Here is a 9416-nt window from a genome sequence, read left to right on the forward strand (position 1 = left end):
CAGCGTCGACGCCATTGATGGTCTCCGTCGCTCCCTCCTCCTCCTCCTTCTTTGCAGGAGAACACTTTTCCTGCGTCATCACCTTTACAAACACCAGAGTGCCATTACCTTCTACTCAACCACTACCTTCCACCTCGACATTCGGCAGCGGCAACGGCAGCCACTCGAGCTTGTCAGATGCAGCATCGATCGCGGCTGCTCAGAGGCGCGTCTTCTCCTCTACGCCTGCACTGGGAAGATCCTCGCACACCAAGAGCCAGAGCGTGGATGTGAGGACTTTTGCCAGGCAGTTGCAATTGGAAGGCGCGGATGAGGGAGCAAGGGATGAAGGCTACTACAAGGCTAAAAGGCTGGCAGCCGAGTCTGTCGATAGCTTCGAATCGCATCAGAATGCCAGCAGCGTGCTGGACAATTCCAGAATTCCATCCAGGAGAAGGCTCATCGGTCGAGATAAGCATGCTGCTGGTGCTCATGGGCATGCCGCAAACACCTTCTCAGCTCAACCTTCGACTCCAACATCCGCCCCTGCGAGCTCTTCTACAGCAGCTGTTGACCACAAAGGTCACAAGCACGCCGCATCCATGTATGCCACGCCCGACCACTCCTCACGGAACAAGAATCAGGCGGGATTGGGTCTGGGACTGCCTGGTCCTTCTCATCGCGCACCTTTCGCATCTCCAGATCCATCAGGCGCAACATCCGCTCGACCCACACTCAATCTCATCCACCCCTCGGGCAGCTCAGTCGGGTCTCCCACACCTGCGCGCATGGCAAGTGGTGCATTCAGGCAGCCTAGTGGACCCGTCCCGCGCACGCACCCTCACGGCAGAAAACAGAGCATAGCAGCTGTGCAAGCAGAAGATCTTTCTGCTGCTTTCGCTCTGGGCGCGCCTGGGATGCCTGCCAGCAGTGCTCCCTCTAGCGCTGCTTCTCCAATCACGGAGAAAGAGCCTGCATCTCCATCCTTTTCCAACGAACCTTCGACGCCTAGAGCGATTGGTCATGCTTTCTATCAAGCTGGGCAAGGAGCAAACGATACGATGGAGTCTGTGCTCAGGGATGATATCTCTGCGTGGTCCAGGCCGGGTATCGGGCGGGGCGGAAGCGGACAAAGCAGCGGCAACAGCAGCGGTCTGGACGTTAGCACGCCCACCTCCTCCTCGTCAGCAAGCACGCCGTACGGAGCTCCCAAATCTTCGCCGCTCTTTCCATCTGGTCGTTCGTATGCGCCGGGCACCATCAGCCTGCTGTGGAGCTTTGCGCAGTTTGGAGGAGAATTCAAGGTGGACGAATCTTTGATCAAGCCGGGAGAGTTTGAGCAGGTAAAAAAGAGGTTGGCGATGGATCGCACCATTGGTGGAGGGCATCTGGCTTCTTCGTTCGGGGGCGCACACGGCACAGGCGGGGGCGGTGGGAGCGGCGCTCAGTTCGATGGCGGAGATGAGGATGCGCAGAAAGCTGGGTGGGGCACTTACCTCTCTTCGGCGCTCTTCTCTAGACCTGCGAGGCGGGCGCATGGGAGGAGCGTTAGCTCCATTGGCGATAGACAGGCGAGGACGCTGCAGAACAGGGCTGTGCCGCTGTTTTCCAGCCCCCCGTCCATTGTTGCGGTAGATCTAGAGCTGAAGCCGGGCGAGAGCCGGAGTTGTGAGTGTCGAGCTCTCGTGCGCCTTGAGCATTGGCGCCTGCCTTTGCTGACCCTGCACGTGCTGCTTTGTCCCACGTGCCTTTTAGATTCATTCAGGATACCCTTGCCAGCTGATCTTCCGCCTAGCTACACCGGTCGAGCTATCTCCTTCACGTATACGCTGACGCTGGGAACGAATCGAGTGGATCATGCTGCCCCTCGATCGGCTGGATCGAATGGACGTTTTGCACAATCGCAAGGCTCGAAGCAGCAACAGAGGTCCCGTCTGATCAGGATACCGCTGCGCATCTACAACCACGTCAGCGTCAGTGGAGCTACGCACTTCTTCGACTTGACTAATCCCGTAGTGTATAGGAAAGATGAGTCGGTGGTCAGAGAGGAGCTGGATGACATGTTGGTGACGCCTACGTTGAGGAGTCCACCGGTAGCCAACGGTCCGAGGCAGGATCTGGCAGCGGAGCGCTCCAGAGCCAAGTCGCAAGGCCGAGAGCAAGGTGAGAGCGAAGCTGCGCAGGCGCTGCAGACGATGAACGACGAGCATACATGACGCTCAGCTCATACCTGTTCTCGCCTTACATTCGCCTGCTTTCAGCGTTTGGAAAGTCTGAGTTCGAAGAGTATGCAAGGGATCTGCTGCTTTCGACTCGCGCGAATGAGGCCGCTCTGGATGACGAGGATGCACCTACTGATGTAGAGGCTGCAGCGTCGGCGGCAGCGTCGGCAGCCCGTGACCTCTTGTTCGCGCCCGATCCCACTGCATCGCCTCCAACATCCAGAAAGTCGCTGTCGAGGTCTTCGTCTATGAACTTGCCTAGACCTACTTCTCCGCTGGGCAGAAGGGCTAGCGTGGCTGCCTCGGCTGCTGGCGAAGAGGATGATGGACCAAAGACGAGCATGGAAGCTGTCGAGCACCTGTCGCGCAACTCGCAGAAAGGTGAGCCATTGCGCAGGAAGCAGTACTTTGCGAGTCGGGAGAAGGACGCGAGAGGGCGGCATGGGGGCGCTGACTGGCTCATATTCGTCTACGCTTTCATGTATCTGTACAGTGTCCTACGACATTTCGAAAGACGGACAAATTGTGGCCGTCTTGACTCTGATCAAGTCCAAGTATCGCCTGGGAGACACGGTGTCTGGAGTAGTGACGATGAACCGGTCGGGCAGCGTGGCTCGAGTGGTCCGAATAGCAGCGACGCTGGAATCGCACGAAGCCATTCAATCGGATCTGTCCACCTTGCCGCAGAATAGGGTGGCAAAAATGACCAAAGTTGTGCACTCGGAATGCCACCAGTCCACGTTGGACTCTGGTCAAGCCAGCTTCGCTCTGCCCATCCCTAGCGGTGCTACGCCCGACTTTGTGACGAGTGCGGGTGAGTGCTGGGGCAACTTGCGGAATGCCAAGCATGCGCCAGGATGCGCACAAAGGGCTGACGCTGCTGCTGCGCCCCCCACCCCCACCCCGTTCTTTGCGCGATGGCGCAGTCAAAATCAATTGGACTGTTCGACTTTCCTTTTTGACCTTGGCATGCGTCCGACCTAGCAAAGGAGGACCTAGAGGAGCGCCACCTTCCCACCTGATTCCCGTCGAGTCGGATGGGTACGAGCACTTTCACGCTTCGCTCGTAGCCGTGCCTCACCTCTCTGGTCCTCTGCATCCCTCGTTGATGCCGACGACGACATCCAAGGAGGAGGAGAGCGGCGGCGCTTCGATGCGAGCGCCTGAAGGAACAAAGTTGGAGGTGGTGGAGTGCGCAGTGCCGCTCAACGTCTTGCCGCACTCTACCAGATTTCAACCTGGCGCTGCTTCGGTCTTTGCTTAGGAAGATCAGCAAATCACGAATGCGAACCCCCCCCCTTTTTTTTTTTATTGATTGTGCGTGTATCTTGTTGCAAACGTGATGTGGGTTTACGTGATGCAGAACACTTTTTTGCAAATGGTCGTGCCAGGGAGCTATCGTGCGGCCCCTCCCCCCCTTCCCCTCCAAATCTTCCTTTTGCCGCCAGGAGTGAGGGGACCACGCGCGTGGCTTCGTTTGTCCCTTTCATTCGTGGGTGCGTTGCCGCTGGGCAGGGGTTCACTTATTCTTGCTTCGAGTGGTGCTGCTGCTGGTGCTGCTGGTGCTGCTCGGCAAGTTCGACTGCATCAAAGAACAAACTCCAAAGCCCGTGGACATCTACATGTTGCAAAACCCTGACATTTCTCCCCCCCTTGCCCCACGTTTCGTCGTGCTGCTGCTGCTGCTGGTGCTGCTGCTGGTGCTGCTGACGCCACTGATCATGAAAGTCGACGACGGTAGCTGCAAAAGCGGGACTGTGCGCGTTGCGCTCAATATCTACGCGATAGCGCGCTGGCTCGCCATTGTCGTCTGATGATGATGATTTTGGCCCGCTAAAGAGATGAGGAGAGATGATGTAGGCCAAAACGAGGAAATCGTGCACTGGAGGACCGCACTTGAAATCGAATTCCGTCTCGTAGCTGCATGGAGAGAGTGGGGCAGGCAAAAGGGCCCCAGCCCCGCCACCGGCCACGCGGATGTTCCATCATCCCGGGAGGAGGTTGTCGTGCGAAAATGTCAATTCGGCGGGTCGCGAATGGTGCGGTTGGAGGGAGGGAAAAGCGATGAGGCGTGGGGCGTGGGCGGAGCGTGGGAACTCACGTTTGAGCGAAAAAGGTCATGGCGCTCGAGAGGAGCGTGCGGATTGGAGATTTCTTTGCCGTCAGAGTTGCTTGTAGTTCTGGCGTAAAGATGGCTGGCAAACCCCCCCACGATCCACAGTCGAGGCGGGGGAATGCGAGGTGGGGCGCCAATCGTGAGTGAGACGCGGGGCAAGGTGCAGATAAAGGTGGGGAAAAAGTGTTAGAAGTGGAGCGCACGTTTGAGAGGTGGTGCTTTGGTGGTGGTGGTGGTGGTGGTCTTGATCAGGCCGAGCAGCATGCAACGCACCTTGGTGAGTCACGTTGAGACCGGCCATGGTGACGGGGATATCGTAATCGAAGACTATGCTGGCTGCCTCGGGATCCACGAGGATGTTGAACTCTGCCCATCAAAGCGAAGCTGAACGGAGTGAACAGCAAGCAAACAGAAATCGCGATCGAGACCTCGGAGAATGGGCAGGCTTCTTCGCTTTAGGATGACGCAGAGCAGAGCAGAGCAGAGCAGAGCAGAGCAGAGCAGAGCAGAGCAGAGCAGAGCAGAGCACAAGCATCCATCCTTATCCTGATCATTTGCCCCACCCCCTCCGCGCAGGCGATGATGGGGACTCACCTGCCAAAGGTCCTCTATTCCCTGGACATCCAGCAGCTCCGCCCATGAGAACGATTTCCTGCACACCAGCTCGGATCAGGTGCTTGGGAGCGCACTTGAGCAGCATGGCGATATTTGTCAGAGGACCCGTGGCTGCGATGGTGATGGGAGCAAGACCTTTGGAAGTGCGCTCTTGCAGCAAGGCGATCAGGTGCGAGATGAAGGTGTGAAGTCCGTTGGCGTTGCGGGAATGGGAGTGCTGCAGGTATTGCTGAACGCGCGGGTCGGATAGCGCAGGGCTGTGTCGAGTGGGCGGGGGCGGAAGAAAGATGCGCAAGTCAGAGCATGCAGCAATGAAAGGGCGTCCTGGACTTGTGACGGCAATCGCACGAGCAGCAGCAGCAGCAGCAGCGCTGTGATGTGATCTGATCTGATCGTCGTATCCACTTCGACGTCCTCTGACCTGCTTGTCAAGGTGCGGTGCGGTGCGCTGCACTGCGCTGTGGTGCGGTGGGGCTGCTTCCCGCCTCGGCCATCCATGCAATCTGCCACTCTGCACTGCACACGATGACGACGGACCGACTCGACTCACAGACCCATCACGCCTCCCAATCCATCCTCTCCATGAATCGCAGCGTCTGCTCTGACGCTCTGCACCAAAGGTTCATCCGCCCCTCTGATGAGCGCAATGTCCCTCTCCCTCTCCCTCCCCCCGCGCCTCTCCACATCATCCGCACCGTAGGCCACCAGCAACTTTGCAGCGTTTTGCCAAGTGGCTAGTCCGCACGCGTTTCCCGCAACTGTAGAGAGGCCCAAGAGGTGCACATCTGGCGAGGTGTGCGTGCTGCTCGATCGACCGAACAGCGCTAGCAAGAGCGCTACGGCATCGTCGTGGCCCGGATCAGCATCTAGCTGGGCCCCGAGTTAGAGTGTGTGAAAGTGTGAAAGGGGGGGGGTTGGGTGTGAGCAAAGGGTGGGGGGAGTAGCGAGTGAAAAGGGGGGAGCCAGATGGAGGGAAAGGCTTGCAAGATTGCAAAACTCACCCAGATGCTCTTGACCATGCTCGGCACAAAAGGGTCACGGCAGCAAAAGCGATGTGCTGCCAGCCTGCTTCCAGACTTGGAGTGGCGAGCGGGCGAGCGGGCAATCGAGCTATGAAGAGTGGACCGTAGCGGATCGGATCGGATCGGATGGGATGGGAGGGGAGGATTGGGCGATGTTGATGAGCAGCAATAATAATACCTTTTCTGATCGACTTTGATCCGTGATGGTGGCTGGTGCGTCTCACCCTGCTGCTCACGCGGGCCCGCACACTCACGCAGCGACTCCGTGACTCGGTCACCCGCCGTTGACTTTGGATCAGCAGCAGCAGCAGCAGCACCAGCACGGATGGCATGGCATGCACGCCTAGCTAGTTGCCTCGGCACAACCTCCCTTCCACTCCCCGCCGGACCTGCATGCATGCATGGTTGCATGGTTGCACCGAAGGGGGTTAGGATCTGCTCTGCCTCTGTGCGCGCATGCATCGTCAAGATTCATCTCGATCGATCGAGCACGGCAATCAACGTTCAGCCACAGACGCGTGATGTGTATACAGCCACGCACGCAAGGGTACGCACGACTCTCAATTTATAGGCTCCCATGCACACCTGACCTTGCCGCAAATCGGTGGGCTCATCCGCATGCTGCTATATCGAGAAGACAAGGCATCATCAGTCGCGAGGCAGGCAGGCAGGCAGGCAGGCGTGCGTCTTCTGATCCAAGCAACAGATTACGAGCATGGCTGACTCCTCTCGCTCACTCTGCAGACGAGCACGATGGCGAGCTGATCCAGGCAGAAGCTCACTCAACAGATATGAGAGACTTGCGCTCCATTCCATTTGTGGGCTCTCAGCTCAGCTCAGCTCAGCTCAGCTCAGCTCAGGGAGGAAGCATCACGAATGAATGGCGCTGCATTTAAGGGACATGAGAGGCGCCGCCGCTGCCGCCGCCGTTGCGTGACTAAGTGTTTTTTTCATCTCAACTTGCGCGCCGGCGAAGCGTAGCGTCCTATACAGCTGCTGCAGCTGATGCTGCACAGCGGAGATCATCGCATCATCACATCTCGCACGGACAAACATCATGCATGCATGCCTGTGGCACAAATTCCTTTTTTAGGGGCACGCGCGCGGCCATGTCCTGCACCGATCACGCGGATGCACACAGCAGCCCACACTCATGACTCTCTCTGCTGACAGCTGCTGCTGCATGCATGCATATTGCAGAGGGGTCACCCGCACCGCACCGCACCGCACCGCACCGCACCGCACGGAGGAACCTCGTTGCCTCCCTCTCCTTCGGCCTTCTGCTGCTGCCTTTCGCGTGCTTGCGGGGCGCGGCGCTCTGCTGCGGTGGAGCTAGCGCTGACGCTAGCGATGGCAGGGCAACGTGCCTCTCGCTTCGCCAGCAGCAGCAGCAGCAGCAGCAGCGTCCCAACACTCACAACTTGTCCGCAACTCCAAGTCTCTTGATCACTTCACCCATCCACCACCACCATCAACACACCCCCCTTCCCCTGACGCCCATTTCACGACCCCCTTTACGATCTAACGAGCGCACGACAAAGCACGACATTTCCCCTCCCCCCGCCTTGCCATCATGACAGACACAATCGGCACCCAAGAGAAGCCTGCAGCACTGACCGCTTTCCTTTCCCCCACTTCGCGTTTCCTCAGTCGCAAAAAGGATGATGCCGATGCATCCACTTCGAGCGCGAGCGCAGCGGCACAAGTCTCTGCAAAGGCCGCAGCAGCAGCAGCTGCGGAGCTCACGCCGGTCGAGATAGCTACCAAGATCGCATCTCTGCTGCGACCCGGTCCTCCATTCTACACCACCGTTTCCAGCGCCGACCTGCTGGACTGGCTTGGAGATGCGAGCATCATGAATTGCGCCGCTGCCAATGCCCATGCCAAGGTGATTGTCGATGCTCAACAAGCTCAAAATGCTGCCGCTCAACAAGGTGCGCCCAAACCGTGGACTGGAGTCGGCACTGTTTGGAGCGCTCTCAACTCTCTGCCCGCTGGTGCGCGCAGTCAGGTCATCCCTGGCGACAACATCAATACTGTCGATGCTCTCAGCAGTGGCAAGAAGGGTGATGATGACGACGACGACGACGATGGATTGTGGTCAGGTTTGACTTTGAGCGTCGACATCAGCGGCAAAGACGTGCAGCTGGAACGTTCGGCCGTTTTGCCCAGTCACTTGCTCGCTCAGCACCACTACTGGGAAGGCAATCCGCAAGCGCTGTACAGCGATATCCGAGTAGGTCACAAGGACGCGTCTTACCGCTGGGACGATTTTGCAGCGTACAATTCCGCCTCGAAGCAGGGGCTGGGCAGGGCACTGGCGCTGTACACTCCCAGCTCCATCTACGCTTGGGATCCATCTCAGCAATTGTGGACATGGCCGAGCTGGGTGCCTTTCTTGGGCGAAAAGAAGGACAAGCAAGCTGATCCTGGTGGCGACGAAAAGCCCGCTCCCGCTCCCGCTCCCTCGCCTTCGAAAGGAAGCAAACGCGTTTGGGTCCCTTCTGCTACGCGCTTCTCCTGTCATGCTAGTTGGTGGGGCTTCCAACTCTACCTTCCCCCTCCGGTCATGACGACGCTAGCAGGCGACGCGGACAAGGCGGAGAAGATTGCCAATACGCTGCACACGATGTTGTCGGCCATTCTGGACAAGGCCTCTTCGCTGCCCCTACCGCTCGAACTGAAGGCCGTGCTGACCATCTTGAAAGCCTTGGCGCCCGTCACGGGATACATTGCCACATTTATCGCTTGGAGTTGGTCGACGATAGAATCGACGGATGAGGGCAAGGGCGTCATTTTGAGCGCTACTTGGGTCTTGCCCGTCGCTCTTCTTCCTAGAGCTTGGGACGCTCCTATCGCCCCGCCAGATCAGAATGGCGATGGCGAGCCCGACGGCCCACCTGCGTCCGCGCCCGCCCCTGCGCCTGCGCCTGCACCAGCACCAGCACCAGCAGATCCGGCGCCTGTCCCCGCTCCTGCTCCTGCTCCTGCTCCGACGCAGCCAGAAGCACCACCAGCCGAATCAGCACCAGCGCCTGCACCCGCTCCTCAGCCTACCGGGCCCACGCCTCAAGAACCCGAAAGCTCGGCCCCCGAGACGCCCGCACCTGCTCCTGCTGCTCCTGCTGCTGCTGCTGCACCCAGCACGCATTCGCCCTGAAGTTGCCGCGTCGTCGTCGAGTGCAGAGCAAATGCGATCGAGAAAGTAGATTACTGCGGTCAGGATGTGTGGGCAAAGGTGTTGAGGGAACTACTCTTGACTTGATTGCAGCTTTCGATCGAGCAATGGCTCAAGTCAAGGGACAATCAGGAATCCCTTGGGGGGGCGGGCAGAAATATCGTTGCGCAAATTCCTTCGCCGCACCCCTGTGAAGTCGTGTATTCGCATCGGCATGTATATCTGCATTGCGCCCCCCCCCCAACTTTTTGACTGATTGTCTTATTTTCCCGAGTCTTGGTGCG

The 9416-nt window shown here is 58.5% G+C and overlaps 3 protein-coding genes across 3 annotated transcripts; 2 read left to right on the plus strand and 1 right to left on the minus strand.

The window, feature by feature from the left end:
• Window positions 1-739: 739 nt before the first annotated feature.
• IE81DRAFT_321252 (Rgp1-domain-containing protein) lies at window positions 740-3499 on the plus strand. Its single transcript, XM_025513282.1, has 5 exons — window positions 740-1647; window positions 1735-2142; window positions 2241-2582; window positions 2695-3015; window positions 3128-3499. The coding sequence occupies exons 1-5, from the start codon at window positions 1041-1043 to the stop codon at window positions 3463-3465; spliced, it is 2016 nt and encodes a 671-aa protein (XP_025371788.1). The 5' UTR covers window positions 740-1040; the 3' UTR covers window positions 3466-3499.
• A 19-nt stretch (window positions 3500-3518) lies between these two features.
• On the minus strand, window positions 3519-6158 carry IE81DRAFT_321254 (nucleoside hydrolase). The gene is made up of 6 exons (XM_025513283.1): window positions 5934-6158; window positions 5483-5802; window positions 4912-5189; window positions 4591-4683; window positions 4303-4396; window positions 3519-4121 (listed from the first exon to the last, which is right to left on the minus strand). The coding sequence occupies exons 1-6, from the start codon at window positions 5949-5951 to the stop codon at window positions 3725-3727; spliced, it is 1200 nt and encodes a 399-aa protein (XP_025371789.1). The 5' UTR covers window positions 5952-6158; the 3' UTR covers window positions 3519-3724.
• A 1205-nt stretch (window positions 6159-7363) lies between these two features.
• On the plus strand, window positions 7364-9416 carry IE81DRAFT_321255 (hypothetical protein). Its single transcript, XM_025513284.1, has one exon. The coding sequence runs from the start codon at window positions 7528-7530 to the stop codon at window positions 9112-9114; it is 1587 nt and encodes a 528-aa protein (XP_025371790.1). The 5' UTR covers window positions 7364-7527; the 3' UTR covers window positions 9115-9416.

This window comes from Ceraceosorus guamensis (genome assembly GCF_003144195.1).
Source record: "Ceraceosorus guamensis strain MCA 4658 unplaced genomic scaffold IE81scaffold_10, whole genome shotgun sequence".
NCBI classification, from domain to species: Eukaryota; Fungi; Basidiomycota; class Exobasidiomycetes; order Ceraceosorales; family Ceraceosoraceae; genus Ceraceosorus; species Ceraceosorus guamensis.